General features: G+C 44.6%; 1 protein-coding gene across 1 annotated transcript; it reads left to right on the forward strand.

The window, feature by feature from the left end:
• Positions 1-214: 214 nt before the first annotated feature.
• ap1m1 (adaptor related protein complex 1 subunit mu 1) lies at positions 215-11,649 on the forward strand. The gene is made up of 12 exons (XM_080011162.1): positions 215-379; positions 1,311-1,467; positions 1,604-1,671; positions 2,136-2,266; positions 2,850-2,997; positions 3,120-3,246; positions 3,678-3,820; positions 4,047-4,118; positions 4,297-4,455; positions 4,562-4,687; positions 10,630-10,705; positions 11,090-11,649. The coding sequence occupies exons 1-12, from the start codon at positions 338-340 to the stop codon at positions 11,110-11,112; spliced, it is 1,272 nt and encodes a 423-aa protein (XP_079867288.1). The 5' UTR covers positions 215-337; the 3' UTR covers positions 11,113-11,649.
• The last annotated feature ends 4,675 nt before the right edge of the window (positions 11,650-16,324 follow it).

Below are 16,324 nucleotides of genomic sequence, written 5' to 3' on the forward strand. Positions count from 1 at the left end.
CACACACACACACGCACACACACACACACACACACACACACACACACACACACACACACACACACACACACACACACACACACACACACACACACACACACACACACACACACCGTCCTGCACTTCCCCTCGCCTCCCACCGGGGGCGCCAGCGCCACAGTGCTCCTGGAGCGGAAAGGTCTCTCTCTCCTTTTTCTTTTTTTTTCCGGTGTTCGGTATAATGAGTGGAAACTGTTCCTCTGGGCGGCGAGACGGATGCGATGCGGTCCAGCGTCACCTGTGAAGACTGAAAAACCAAGTCTGCGTGGAGCCGCGGGGGGCGGTCCGGGGGTTCAACATGTCCGCCAGCGCCGTGTACGTGTTGGATCTGAAAGGAAAGGTGAGATAACGGGACCGCTCCCGATAGCTAGCCCTTAGCTTAGCTTAGCCACCGTTAGCTTAGCCGCGGTTAGCGTGTGCATTCTCCACTGACAGCTTATGATGTGGAGCGGATTAATGGCGAGTGGTCGGTCAGCAGGCTGCTTTTTTTTTAATTTTTTTTTCTGGAACTATTTGTTCCAAGAGCGGCTACTTCAACGGCAGTTACCCATTTACCGGATACATTCAGCGCAGTGTTAGCTGGGTGTAGGCTCAACACAGCAGCAACTCTTGGGTAATGACAGCATAACTACTAGCAGGTGGAAGAGCCGCCATCTGGTTATTTACCGAAGTAAATGTGCAAATACCCTGGAACGAAATCACTCCAATAATAAGAGCGAAAGTACGACGTTGACACTTCTACTTGCGCAAGAGTAGATATAAGTCGTCGCTCTTAAATGTGCTTAAAGTACAACTTTTTAAACTCTGTATTATGAAACAGCCAAATCCGATGCCCTGATATAACAGCCCATAATACCACATCAAGTGCTGCCGTCGGGTTTACTTTTTTTTTTCCGACTACAATTTACAAAAAAAAATAAATAAAAGGCATTTGAAAGTTATTTACAAAGATATGGACCTAATCGATCATTGATGAGCGATCCTAAATCAGCAGTTTGACAGATCAAATCCCTGATTTTGATGAATACAAATATAAATCAGATGAGGGGGGGGAAAAAAACAAAAAAAAAAACACAAGTAATGTGACCGGGTTAGAAATGTGGAGTAAAACGTGTGGACATTTGCTTTGAAATGTGTTGGAGTAAAAGTTCAAACGTCTCAAACTCCATATACTCACTTAAGTACATCATACAAATGACTTGCACTCACTGTCCACCACTGGTTAAAAGCTCCAACGCTGCCACAATCTTGTTGTTGTTGTTGTTTTCCAGGTCCTGGTCTGTCGCAACTACCGCGGGGACGTGGACATGTCGGAGATCGAGCACTTCATGACCCTCCTGATGGACAGGGAGGAGGAGGGGGCCCTGTCTCCCATCCTGGCCCACGGCGGGGTCCGCTTCATGTGGATCAAACACAACAACCTCTACCGTATCCTGAGCGATCCCACCTGGGTCCTGGACATTGTTTTACACATTGTTGAAAAAAAAAAAAAATGGATGTTTCTGTGTAGTTTAGTTCCTGTATTTCTGCGGTTCTGCGTGTTTGACTTAACGTGCTGCTTCAGTGGTTGCAACATCCAAGAAGAACGCCTCCGTCTCCCTGGTTTTCTCTTTTTTATACAAAATTGTCCAGGTAAGATGGTGATCTTTATAGAGCTTTTGTGCATTACAAATAATTGGGATTCACAAATTAATTACTTTTTTTTTTTTTTTGTCATTTTATGTCACTATCATAGTTATAAGCCTGTAATAGTGTAAAAACAGGTTTTCTCACTTAATCCGATGGAAATGTGCCAAATTTGCATTCTGTGTAAGATAAGGCAACACTTTATTAATCCCTGGGGTAAAATTCAGGATGTTTTTTGTTCCAACATTCCTCACGTTGTCTAAATATTCCCCTTAAATGTAAGCACGCGATTGTAGTATCTAACGATTTTACAAAATGATTGCGATTAGCTCAAATAAATGCCATTATGAAATTATTGTGACAGCTCTACTCATTCTCATATGATTCATTCTTGCTAAATCATATGAAAGATGCAGCAGCATCATCAGCCCTCGCGTCTTTATAGAAATGTCTGTTAAAATGCTCCTCAGGTTTTCTCAGAGTACTTCAAGGAGCTGGAGGAGGAGAGCATCAGGGACAACTTTGTCATCATCTACGAGCTGATGGACGAGCTGATGGATTTTGGATATCCCCAAACCACCGACAGCAAGATCCTGCAGGAGTGAGTATGAGTCCTGATGCAGTGAGGAATGAGCAGAGCCGGACGTTGTGCAGAGTTATATGTACGACATATTACAATATACATTAAATAGTCCTGTGTAATGTAATAAAATAGAAATATATATATATATTTTTATGGGGCCTTAATTTCCTCAAGTCCTGTGGAAAAAAAAAAAAGGTGCTGGTTAGCTTTATTACAGTACCTAATCCCTTACCTTGCTATCTGACCTAAAGGAAGCTGTTATAATAACTTGATGGAGTCATCTAGTTCATAACCTGTCCTGTTAACAGTTGTTTAACAAAGGCCTCAAATAGTATTGAATCGAACTCTCCGACACCTGCAGACACCCCGTGGCTGTTAAGGACTAGTACATTTTTGCATATAAAAGTCTTAGGGTTGCCATGGTTACCGGTGTTACATGGTGTTCGGGCATACTCGGATTAAATTACTTTTGTTAAGTCATAGAATATTCCTTGAGTTACAGGTGGGTGCTGGCCCTTCAATGTGTTCTGTTCATGTCTTTTTTTATTTTATTTATTTTTTATATGTATATAATTTTTTTATTTTTTTCTTTCCTCCCCAGGTACATCACCCAGGAGGGACACAAGCTGGACACAGGCGCCCCCCGCCCGCCCGCCACCGTCACCAACGCCGTGTCCTGGAGGTCGGAGGGAATCAAGTACCGCAAGAACGAGGTCTTCCTGGACGTCATCGAGTCGGTCAATCTGCTGGTACGAGCCCCGAACGCTTCAAACCATGAGGAGAAGAGCTTTCAGATGTAGCCATCTGAAAGCCGTCTCCATTTTTTTTTTGTCACACATTTTTCCGACACATTTTCGTTCTCTTTACCCAGGTGAGTGCCAATGGAAACGTTCTTCGTAGCGAGATCGTCGGCTCCATCAAGATGCGCGTCTTCCTCTCTGGGATGCCAGAGCTGCGTCTCGGTCTCAACGACAAGGTTCTGTTTGAAAACACAGGACGTGAGTTCCTTTCCTCTGATCACGGACACGCATCGATGTATTTATATTTATTTTGTTACTCAAATGAAGGATGTCAGATGAGTGTGTCAGGCTACATAATGGATATTCTAGTTGAGACATGGTCAGCAGGGCAGGGGATTTCCTCATGGAATTTTTTCTTTTATTGTATTGCTTTTTACAGCAGTATTTGACTTCTAACTCGGTATATTTGGCCTAAAAATTGTAATTGATAATATAATTGATATCCACCTGTATAGGGCAGTCATTTACACTTAATTTACACTTCATGTTCTTCAAGACAAAATCCCACTAATCCTCAAAATGAATTGAGGGCAATCACAGAAAACATGCCTTTTTTTTCTCTCTCTCTCTCTCTCTCGCTCTGTCGGATGTCTTTCATTCTGAATGTCCCTCCCCGTCTCTCTCTGCAGGAGGAAAGAGTAAATCTGTGGAGCTGGAGGACGTGAAGTTCCACCAGTGTGTCCGCCTGTCGCGATTTGAGAACGACCGCACCATCTCCTTCATCCCCCCCGATGGAGAGTTCGAGCTCATGTCCTACCGCCTTAACACTCACGTGAGTACTACAGAGTCCCCCTAATCAATACAAATTATAAATAAACCGGATTCACTTTGAAGAACTCTGTTGATGTGGCTGCCATTTTTTAATTGGTCTCTGCGGCTCCTCCCTTTTTGTTATTTGGATTGCAATACCGTCTTCTGCCCACTAGGTGGTGACAGTGTCTTGAATGATTGGTAACTGACCGACTGCTGGTTACACACTGTTTTCTGGTTTGTTCTAGGTGAAGCCCTTGATCTGGATTGAATCTGTCATTGAGAAACACTCCCACAGTCGAATTGAATACATGATTAAGGTTTGTTCCTTCTCCACGTCACTTAGAACACATTGTTTAAATAGTACCAGAGTCAGTGTTTCTTCATGCTCTCTGTACCAAGTGATAATGTTCGCAAGACCCAGGACTGGATTCCGGGACAGTTTGGGTGGCACCTCGGGTTCAACCTGACGGCACCGTATCCTTTTTTTTTTCCCAGGCTAAGAGCCAATTCAAAAGGCGCTCCACCGCCAACAACGTGGAGATCCACATTCCTGTGCCAACAGACGCCGACTCGCCCAAATTCAAGACCACAGTGGGTAGCGTGAAGTGGGTGCCGGAGAACAGCGAGATAGTCTGGTCCATCAAGTCCTTCCCCGTGAGTCGCACCAGTGACTCATGAGTGTCACGCCAGAATTAAGGAGGCATTTGTGGATTGAATTCTTCCATTTTGATGATGTTTTGTTTTTTTTCTCACGTTTCAGGGTGGGAAGGAGTATTTGATGCGGGCGCACTTCGGTCTGCCCAGCGTGGAGGCCGAGGACAAGGAGGGCAAGCCGCCCATCAGTGTCAAGTTTGAAATTCCATATTTCACCACATCAGGCATCCAGGTCTGTCCTGCTCCTACGTGCGCACACACACACACACACATTTCTTTTAGTGTTGTTTGATCCGATCAGTTGGTACCAAGGTAACCACTGTTCTGCCTGCGCTCCACATAGAAACAAAACAAAATTTTCTACAAAATTAATAATATATAAATACACTGGGCATCAATATAACATATCAATAAGAAAAAAAGAACTACACCCTAATGGGGAATAAATGAAGAGGAACTTTAAACCCAGAGAAGAAATTGATAATTAATCTGTGACATTACACACTTTCCCAGTGCTTTCCTCAGTAGAATTTTTTTCTTTTTTTTTAAGCGTGTCTTACATAGCCACAGACTAACCTAGAATTTTTTTTTTTTTGCTAAAGTACTAACAAATAGAACAAATGATTCTTAAGGTAATTCTGAGTTATGTACCGTTCATATTGGATTTTAAAACTCAGTCTCTGCTTGAGGTCAAAAGTCACTTTCAAACTCCCAACCCGTCCTCCATTTGGCCAGAGGGGGTGCTAGATCAGTAAAGCTCCAATCATAGTTGCGGAGGCAGTATTTCCAGTTGTTGTAGATGAGATATTTTTACTCCAAACCATAAGAGAACCGCTCAACTCCAGTTATGGTGGACATTCCTGCTGGGCTGCGTTTTAATTCAGTGTGAGAGAAAAAAGGCTTTTCCAAGTTATGCGTGTGGGCGTGAGACACCCATGGGAGACGCAGAGGAATTTTAAAAGTTTCTATACGTCTGAGCTTCACTTTGTGTCTTCGTCGAAGTGCGTTTTACAGTGTGTGGGTTTGTTTTCTATGATCAGTGATCCACTCACTTTGGTTCTCTGGATGGTCCTGTCACTTGGTATGACGCGTTGTTAAAAAAACAACCATTAATCCCAAAACGGTTGTTGTCCCACCTAAAGATTTCCTTCGGTGGGACAGATAGTCTCTTTCTTTACTTTTTTCTTTCTTTCTCTTTAATTTTCTTATTTCAAAAGGAAAAGCTTTTTTCTTTTATTTTTTATTTTTTCTCCCCAACACTTCACACCTTTTGACAGCTGTCAACAGCAAAACTTTAATGACATCCTGGCCACAGCATGACATTCAAATTACTGTCTGATGTCAACAAAATATTAAGAAATTAAAGCAGGCAAGTTGGTATCACAAGAAAATTCAGGGTTCGACCCTTAATGAGCTCCAGCTAAAAAGAAAAAAAAGGAACCCGCTATTTTTAAAGGATGCTTCTTGAAGAGAAAAATCTCCAACTTTTGAAGAAATTCACTTTTTAAGCAGTTGAATCGTCCTCTCACCCACATTGCAAGTGTCTTTCATTCAACTCTATGCCCCCTGCATCTTTTCATCAAATTCATAGCATTTTTCAAATACCATTTTCAGAACGACTTCCATTAAAATCATTGCAGAAATCTTATTTTCCAGCCTCAACCCCGCATTTCCTACAATTGTCAATAAAACGTTATTAGGTTGCCTTAGGCATTACGCAGCCCACTCGGAAGCACCAGCCCAAAGTTAATTGAAATATATGATTTTTCTTTTTGGCAGTATAAGAATGCTTGTCATCATTCAAAGTAATTGGGCAGCTGAAAGAAATAATCATTTTTCCTCCCTTCCTGCTAACGAATCCCATCCCGAACAAGCAGATGCTTCTGTAAAATAAAAAAGGAGATACGTCATCATCAGACGGCTGAGGCAGGTGTAGAGTCGCCCTGGAGGCTTTCAACACTCTCCACTGTTAAAAATCCCTCCGCCACAGTTTAACTTAGCATAACGTTTTAGATGTTATTGTTATGAAGTTGAAGTTTGTATGGCGGCTTTAAGATGTAAGATGATGAGACTTGTGACATTGTCGTTCTAACCTTAATTTCAACAACGTAACCAAAACCCGACCTCAACTTAACATCACCGCTTGTATTTGCGTTTTAGGCGAACCCCCTTTAGGGAGCTAGTAAACCTGGAGCAATATGAAGAGCAATTTACCTTTACGGGCTCAATAGTAGGGCTGGACAATATTGACATCATATATTCCCATATCTTTGGACTTATACCTCTGTTGTTAATTTGACCATATTTTGGGGTTGACTATTGTTGCCTTGATAAGATAAAAAACAATCATTAGTCACGTGGATATTATGGCCAAGTAGTTGAATAGAACAGCTAGAACTTACTTTACTTTACGGTAATGCGGCCTTGAAGACATTTCTGATATCCAAAATCCCACACAAAATCTATTCTCATATCACAACATCGATGTTAAAACGATTACATCCAGCCCTTCTTCATAACCCTTGAGCTCAGTCTCATTACTGTAAGCAAACTGCAAAGTGTCTCATTCCCGTCCAAATTCCCATGGGCTTGCGTTCCCCTTATTACAGAGCAGCGGAGCACGGGGTGTCAATGCAGCCGGTAGCGCCGACAGAAAAGGTGGCTGCGTCTAGTTTAATTGAACACATGCAGATATCAAAGCATGAGAAAGTTCCTCTGCGCTCCACCACTAAGTGTAGGGCTGCACGAATGCGATGCAAGTGCACCGCCACTGTAGGAATTCAACTTGGGAAAGGACGTGGAGCTGCTAACACTGGCCACTTGTTGATGAGAGGAAAGCCCAGTCGTTTCAAAGTCACGTTTCCTTTTTTGTTTTTGATTTATTTTTTTCCTCGTGTACTGCTCACAGACTCCACCACCAGCAGAAAGCAGCCTGATAACCCCAGACCACACATGTAGTGTGTAGTTAGCCGGCCAGATAGGACAAGCGTCCTCATTTTCCCTTCTTAACTTACAAGCCATAATTGATATTTTGCGGTGGGCGCCTTTTGATGCCGTTCTGCTGACTACGGACCCACGGTCGGGGCCGAGTGCATGTTTAGCCGCCGGTGCCGAGCGAGGAAAGTGCTGCGCCGGCAGACTGGCTGATCCCACGTCTGTCTGTCTGTCTGTCGTCATACGTCTGGTGGCCGCAGCGCTTTCTCACTCTTTCTCTCTCTATCTTTCTCTGTCTCTCTCTCTCTCTCTCTCTCTCTCTCTCTCCCTCTCTCTCTCTCTCTCTCTCTCTCGCTACCTATGAGCTCACAGCGTAGTGGAAGGTAATGACAAGGCGGCCTGTAGCGAGTCCTGCCACCACTCAGCCCGCAGCTCTCACGTCCCCGTCTGTCCTGGTCCAGCTCCAGCTGGTAACGAGACTCTGTTGGCAGGGAGGGATGTCCTCCATCCTTAAAATGGCGGCACTGCCTTCTGAGTACGTTATGAATGGATCTTGGGAGCTTCCAAAGGACAAAAAGGATTGTGTAGATTCTTTGAATGGTATTTGTAGTTGTTGCATTGTGAATACTCCTAATATTGTGTAGCTCCCCCTTGTGCCACCAAAACAGCTCTGACCCGTGGAGGCATGGACTCCACGAGACCTCTGAAGGTGTCCTGTGGTATCTGGCACCAAGACGTTAGCAGCAGATCCTTTAAGTCCTGTAAGTTGCGACGTGGGGCCCCCATGGATCGGGCTTGTTGTTACAGCACATCCCACAGATGCTCGATTGATATCTAGGGAATTTGGAGGCCAAGTCAACATCTTGAACTCTTTGGCGCGTGCCTCAAACCATTCCTGAACAATTTTTGGAGTGTGGCAGGGTGCATTATCCTGCTGAAAGAGGCCACTGCTATCAGGGAATACTGTTGATATGAAGGTGTGTACTTGGTCTGCAACAATGTTAAGTTAGGTGGTATGTTGTCAGCGTAACATCCACATGTATACCAGGACCCAAGGTTTTCCAGGAAAACATTGCCCAGAGCATCACACTGCCTCTGTCGGTTTGCCTTCTTCCCATAGTGCATCCTGGTGCCATCTCTTCCCCAGGTATATGACGCACACACCTGGCCATCCACATGATGTAAAAGAAAAAGTGATTCATCAGACCAGGCCTCCTTCTTCCATTGCTCCATGGTCCAGTTCTGATGCTCACCTGCCCGTTGTCGGTGCTTACGGTGATGGACAGGGGTCAGCGTGGACACTCTGACAAGAGTGTGGCTACGCAGCCCCATACACAGCAAGCTGTGATGCACTGTGTGTTCTGACACCTTTCTATCATAGCAGCATTATGTTTTTCAGCAACACCCCACAAGACCTGTCGATTTGGAGATGCTCTGACCCAGTCGTCTAGACATCACAATTTGGTCCTTGTCAAAGTGGCTCAGATCCTTACGCTTGTCCATTTTTCCTGCTTCCAACACATCAACTTCAAGACCTGACTGTTCACTTACTGCTTAATATATCCCACCTCTTGACAGGTGCCACTGGAACAAGATGAACAATGTTATTAACTTCCCCTGTCAGTAGTTTAAATGTTGTGGCTGATTGGTGTATATATTTAGTCCATATTTGTTCAGCTGGAACTTTCTAAGAAACAGCCATTCAGTGTATTTGCATTAGGCATGTGCTCCACTATATGCTGTCTCCATTGCGGACTAGAATGTACTGATGGTGCACGCGCAGGAAGTGGGAGGCAACTGAATTTGATAAACCAGTGTAACTACAGTAGTTGTGGACAGTAAACTGTCAGAATGCACAAAAAAAGAACAGCACCCTTGGATGGAAAAAATATCAATCAGAAGAAGGCAAACATTTGAAAGAAAGAGACCCTCTTAGAGCGAAGACGGGGGTAAACCCAGATGAAAAGAAAAAATAATATTTTTTGCCATATCTGGGACTTGGAGTGTAATCCACCCAACACAGATTTCCATTTCAATTCAAAGTTGATAAAATTATGGGACGTCTGATTTTACTGACTCGCCAGACCTTTTCGATGTGGCGATACTGAATCTACTGCACTGAATTCTCACCATTAAATGGGGAAATTAAAGTGTGGTCTCTGCAGGGGCCTCTGCTTGACACTATATAATGTATAATTTTGGGGTGTTTTTTTCTCAAATTTTTTGATGTGTGGTAACACTGAGCTGGTGAAATATCAGTTAATGGCTTGTGAAAGTCTTGTGTTAGTTATGCTGACATGAGTATTTTGTGTGTGTGTGTGTGTGTGTGTGTGTGTGTGTGTGTGTGTGTGTGTGTGTGTGTGTGTGTGTGTGTGTGTGTGTGTGTGTGTGTGTGTGTGTGTGTGTGTGTGTGTGTGTGTACGCGCGCATAGTGTACGGTTATGTAAATTAGCGCCGTGCCCCAGGAGGGCAGAAGCTGTTCTGCTGGATCCTTCTCTCTTTTCATTGTGACTCACGTCGCGCTACTTCCTCATTCACACCACTACTCTCACCTCCCTCCCCGCTGCAGGCTTAAAAGACGTGGGATTTAAATGGTGTGCGCCACAGATGGGGTTTATTTCAAAACCACATTTGATTAGGGTTGCACCAATGCCACGTTACAGGTATTGAGTTCTTGTTGATGAGTACTGATAAAACGCTGACTCCTTTTTTTTTTTTGCTTTGCATACGTACACAGCAGCGTCCAGTAGATTAGTATGAGTTTTCAATGTGGTTAGTTGTGATACAGTGTTTTCGTCATAACCCCTCATATACATGGTCATGGATATGGAAGATATGACCCTAGAAACACAACGTCAAATGAGTTAATCAGAAACACACTTCAAAATCTTCCACGTTAAAGGTTTTTGCCTCGATCGGTGCTGTGGCATTCCTGGTAACTTGACATCCTTACTTTGTTTCAAAGGTTGACAACGAAGTGTCTTTGCGGTCGCAACAGATGAGAGTAATAGTAAAAGTAACATCTAATCTTCTTCCTCATTTTTTACGCATTAAACATCCATGTTCAAATCAATCAGGAATACTTGATGTGTCACTCTTTGACTTGGAGATGTTATTCCTGCGAGTTGACAACGGCTGTCAGATTATTCACCGACGTTTATGACAGCCGTCTGTCCTCGTCGGTTGTCTTGTTTTGATCTCTTAATCCTCACCCCGGTGCGTTTTCTTTGCCCCGGATAGGTTCGCTATCTGAAGATCATTGAGAAGAGCGGCTACCAGGCCTTGCCGTGGGTGCGCTACATCACGCAGAATGGCGGTAGGTGAAGAGTTCAGACCCTTTGGCCACAAGAACAGATGTTGGCCAACAGTTAGGCAACGCAGCGCAATGTGGTGGGAACCGCGCTTGAGCAAAGTGTCTTCCATGAGAACGGAGACGCTCGACAAGCGCGGTGTGGCAACGTCCTGCCACTTGCAAGAACGTAAACTTTCCTTTTTATACGCTTCCCGACGGTCAGATCACTGATGTTGCACATTTTGCTCTTCTGCTAATGCTGCCAGTAATTGCTGAACATCCTCCTCTCATTTCCTTTGTGCTCCATTCATTCTGGGTAGAAGGCGTCAGCTGCCTCCACTCCACTTCTTTCCTGATTCTCTCTCTCTTTTTCATCCATTCGATTAAAACGCTCCATTTCCTCTGCAGATTATCAGCTCCGGACCCAGTAGGCGGAGCCTAGACGACTGTTCAGCAGGTGGAATCCTGAGCGGGTGGAGCCAACTCAGTAATGTTCAATCAATAGCAGGTGTCAGGCACATGACACATGGAGTGTCAGTGTCTTTCTTTTTATTCGTTACATATTTTTTCTTTTTTTTGTTTTAATTTTGGAAAGGAGCCTCTGTTAAGAAAGACTTGAGTCTGTGTTGTAGTGTCCGACTGTACGGTTCCCGGTGGGGGAACGATGGTGTAGTAATGTTTACATCAACTCAGATGTTCAACAGGCTGTACACAACGTGCACAACCTGTTGCAAACAGGTCAAATCATTTGAAAGTAGATGTGACAACGGTGATTTCATAAGTTACTGCAATCAAGCCCTCGCAGCTCAGTAACAGTCAAACTTAATAGGATGACTTTTTTTTTTTTTTTTGGTCTCTTTGTTACACAAAAAAGTGTTTGTTTTGTCATTTTTTTGTTGATGATCTGTATATATTTGTTCCCTGTTGATTTATTTCAATTCAGTGTTAATTACATTTCTGTAATTTAAGCCAATACTCACTCCTTTTTTAAAATAGCATCACCTCTTTGATATCAGCCGATGTGTAACGTGTAACTCTATGATTAAAGCCAGGGCGGGGTATGCCTCTTTGTTGGATTCTGCCATTTCCAACTGCTGACATTAAAAAGAATCACACATACATCCTAAAATAAAAAAATTAAAAATTCCTCCCATCGAGCCAGCACCTATTTCCCTTTCTCTGTCTGTAATAACGTTTTAAATCATTAAAATCAATTTAGAGCGCCAGGCTATCGTCACTTCATGATGTCGCTCAAGATTATGCGTCACATTGTTATGATTTTGTACTGAGTGGAAAATTCTGGATCCAGGGACCATCCAGGCACGGCTGTTTCCACGGCTGTTTCCACGGCTGTTTTTTTTTTTTTTTTTCCACAGGCAGCTTACGTTTTAGCACCGAAGCTCCTCGGTCGGCATTCCGTACACAGGCCGGAGACTCGGGGAAGGAAGTGACTCAAGCGTTTGGTCAACAGTGGCGTACACTCTAGGAAGCGTCGCGGGACGGAGCCGACACAGAGCGGCCATTGTTCCTCTCCGGCCAGAGCCGCCGGGGTCCCGCATGAGGTCATTCCCCGAGGTCCGTCTTGCGAGGAGACAGTAATACCCTTAATTCTCCTGACTCATTTGGAGCAGGTGCTAAAGGCCGTGAGTTCATAGTCGTTATGAGCTGTAGTGACAGATTTTCCAGCTGATTTATTATTTATTTATGTGGGGGTTTTTTTCTTTTTGGCCTTATTTGATTCTCGTCAAATGGCAATGAGTCCGTATGTATTTTGTCAAACCCGAACGAGGAAACACCTGTTCTGTTGGAACACCTGTGTCCCAAGCGATGATGCTGTTTTTGCGTGACATGAATGCTGTCTACAAAGCTGTCACCGTTCCCTATTATGTGCAATCATAAGCACCTAAGTAGCGATCTGCAGCTGCTCGTCCCCATGTGTATCTTCCTTTCTCCGTTACGACTATTTTTCCTTCTCTTCAGTTAGTATGTATTTTATTATTTTATTGTTAAGCAACGCCGGTTGTAAAGGGTCACCATCATAATACATGACATAATACATTTACTGTATTAAATAATTAACGGCTCTAAGGCCAGACTTCGAAAATACAATTGAAGGAGCTTTGTTCATACATAGTACAAATTACACGTGAGAAGCTTCTTTCTAACACCGCTAAGGTCACTGCTGAGTCAGAAAACATTCAGTGTTTCTCACAGTTTTTGAGAGCGAGCCGGAGCACAGGGTTTTCCTCACAATTTCTGGTTCACCCGTCTGTCACTTGGGCAGATCCTGTTTACATGGATCTGTTCAATGGCCACAGGTCGTAAAGGGCGTTGATTTTGGTCGTATGGTACATTTGTTCTATGAGGAAACTTCCACAGTCTTAACAGTGTCAAACCTACGAGTTGACCTGAGCTTGTGGGTTAAAAAAAAAGAGAGAGAAAAACCTCCTCTGTGACTGTTGGCATGGCGATGAGGTCCCATTCCTGTTGCCGATTCATCCTGTTGGGGTCCTTGTAATTCATGTTGTAGAGTTGCTCACAGCGGATCAGGTTGCAGCGCAAGGTTCCATCAGGCGACACCCCCCTCGTGTCTACAGATATTCCAGAGAACGTTTGCTCTCTCAGAAGACCTAATGGAGCTATTGATTGTTTTATTTTTCCATAAATTGCTTTCTTTGATTACTTTCCTTTATCCTTTTATTGATGGATTAAGCATAATATACTGTTAACTGAATAACTAAAAATATTACCCTCGGGCTTCGGTACCAAACTATAGGGAGAAGGATTTTCTAGAACAGTGGTTTTCAACACGGGCTCGTGGACCTCTCGGGTGTCCTTGAACGGGTTCCAAATGGTCCCCAGCGAAATGCTTTATAGTTCAACTTCACGATCATTTCATTTAAAAGACACAAGCACCATTAGTGAATTGATGCAATAATGACTATAATATCTCCCGAACAATAGTAGGAGACTAACTATTATCTAACAACAAAAATCTCATTGAGATCCCAAAGACAAAATCTTCTCAAATGGAGTCTGTGGCCTATCACGTATGAAATTAAGGTTTAAGAATCCCTCTGGAATACAGATTAATAGAATACAATAAGCTGTTTGATCGATCCCTGAGTGATTATTTGGTTGCTGTGCCAACCTTTTGTTGTTGTAGCAGATACTGTAGAGCAGTTCACCGTCAGTGGAAAATAACTATGGTTACTCAACAGCGGGACGAGGCAACAGATAGAGATCGGACTTGCTCCGCTCCCCCAAACAGCATGGCACGCCAGAGTTAACACACAGGTGTGCCACGAGGAACCCTGTGTGTATCCACACACATGGAATCCCGGCGCCTAGCAACCAGGGAAATCCTCGTGTCGTGTCAGGACTCTGCTCTCCCAGTGATGTCAAGCCACGTCTCTTCTCTGACGGGCGTGGCTAATGGCCCCTTTAATCTCCTCCCAGAGTTCTTTCAGCTTCACTTGCGAAAGACAGATAGCCGATGAATCACCTGGAGACCATAACCGGAAGAAATGCATTTTGACTATAGGTTGAAACCGCAGAACTGGGGCAACGTCCTCCCACAGAAACCTGAAATGGCCATGATGCCACTAGAAAAACACTAGTGTTGTAAAGCTCGCTGTGTGGGCTGTGTTGACTTAACGGCAAGGTATTCCTTAAGTCTAAAAAAAAAAAAAAGAAAAACCTCCCTCCACTGCAGACGCTCAATTCTCTACTGTAGACATTAGGAAAATATTGGTTTAAATTGCATATAGCTGAGTGTTCAACTTAGTCGGCCATGGGAACCGTCGGATTCTCTCCTCGTGCAGCCCACCCATCACTAAGAGGCCAACTTCAGTATGTGCTGAAGCGGCATAGTGCCCGACCGGGCTTCACAGAGAGCGTAGCGGAGCCGACTCACCGGGGGCATTACCATAGTGCCGGTGGGTCAAAGAGCAGCGAGGAGAAGACATTTGACACAGTGGCCATATTAACTTCCTGCTACAACTGTTTGGGAATGATTTTGCCATGGCAACCCGGCTCATCAGCAGTGGGAGTTCAAAGTCTGAGGGCAGATATGACTGGTGTACAGTGAAGCACGTACACACGCAACATTACCAAGCATGACTTGCACAACACAATACCTGAGAGCACAAAGGCTGACTGGGAGGTTAATGCAAATTAAATTATACCTTTCATTGTAGCTTTACTACTCAAATAGGAAACCACATCGTGGTTTGAAACTTTAGTCATTACAGAACAGTTGAATCAATATTATGAACGCAAACATTTGTCTTGTAGAGCCTGAAATATGTCATATTAACCCTTGTGATAATATATATTTTTTTTTTTTGTAAAAATTATGTGATAATTAGATTTTATTTTCACACCCAAATGAACTTAAAGCTGCGTCCACAGAAAAAACGATCAGAAATAGAAATATCCTTGAAAAGGGCACCTGGAGCACATTGTGTCCAAAAAAAATGTCCTTTCAGTTTCATGTGTTTTTTTTGGGGGGGGGGGGGGGGGGGGGGATTGAATGGACAGAGATCAATGCTTCAGTCATGTCCTGACTCTCAACACAGGGTTTTGCATGTTCTGCAGTTTCTTTGCATTTTCCCCTGTAGCTGAGGCTCGCAGTGCCGCCACGCGCCTCGTTCCGGCGGAGGATTTGATGGAAACGACAAACCCGCGATGCTTATCTTGCACCAGCCCGGGGGCGCGGACCCACGGTGCATTTTGAGAAAGGCTTTCCTCAGACGGATGCCTCATGCCAACACGTTCCAGAAAGATCCTGCTGCGCAAACGCCCGCCGGTGCCAGTGCGGTTAAAACCAAAAGGAAAAAAAAAGAAGTCTCTTCCGTCACATAAATGGAGCGCTTTATCTATGCATTCATAGGCTGTTAAGCGCTGCATCCGCTCTATGACAGATAAAAGAAGAAGCACCTTTACTCTTCCTTTGTTGTCAGCGGGCAAAACCGTCGAAGTAAACGCCGCTCGGGGGCCGCATTGAAACGGAGACGTCTCGTCTCTCGCGACACAATGGGAGAAAAATCCCCGTGGCGTGTCCCCCCCCCTCCCCGCGAGACGCGGCGGGGACACCTGGCCGCCGGCGTCTCTCCCTCTTAAAGAAAGCGCTTCAAAGAGGCGGATGTCGAGCGCCCGGGAGGACGCTGCGGTCGGCGTTCCGGCTCCCGCCGAACACAACAAGTGCACCGCGGACACCTTGCGCCCTGGGTAATGACAAACGCAACATCTGCGCTCGTCATCTCCTCGGGTTACTCCTTTTAAACCCTCCGTAGCGCCGCCAGAATCCACATCTGGAGCCGCCGTAAACAGCCGGGCCCTCAGCCAGGCTCTCGCTCCCCCTAATTCATTCTGACCGTCCGCTCGGGTCTGCCCGGCGCTACCGAAAAATATTTGTGTTTTCGCCCTTCAGACCAGCGCCTCCGGACACCCGATAGCCCTTTGGACGGCGTCCCGCATACCGAGCCTTAGTGTCATCTCTCCGGGGGCCCCGAGTGATATTTTAGCGCAAGTGCATGGCAACAGGAAAACAAAGAGGCGCAGGACGGATTCTTTTGGTGCCGACCACTTTTTTGAATTACTGATCATGTATAAACCCTGCTGCGGCTCCCGGATTGCAAA

This window comes from Zeus faber (genome assembly GCF_960531495.2).
Source record: "Zeus faber genome assembly, chromosome: 12".
Lineage (NCBI taxonomy): Eukaryota > Metazoa > Chordata > Actinopteri > Zeiformes > Zeidae > Zeus > Zeus faber.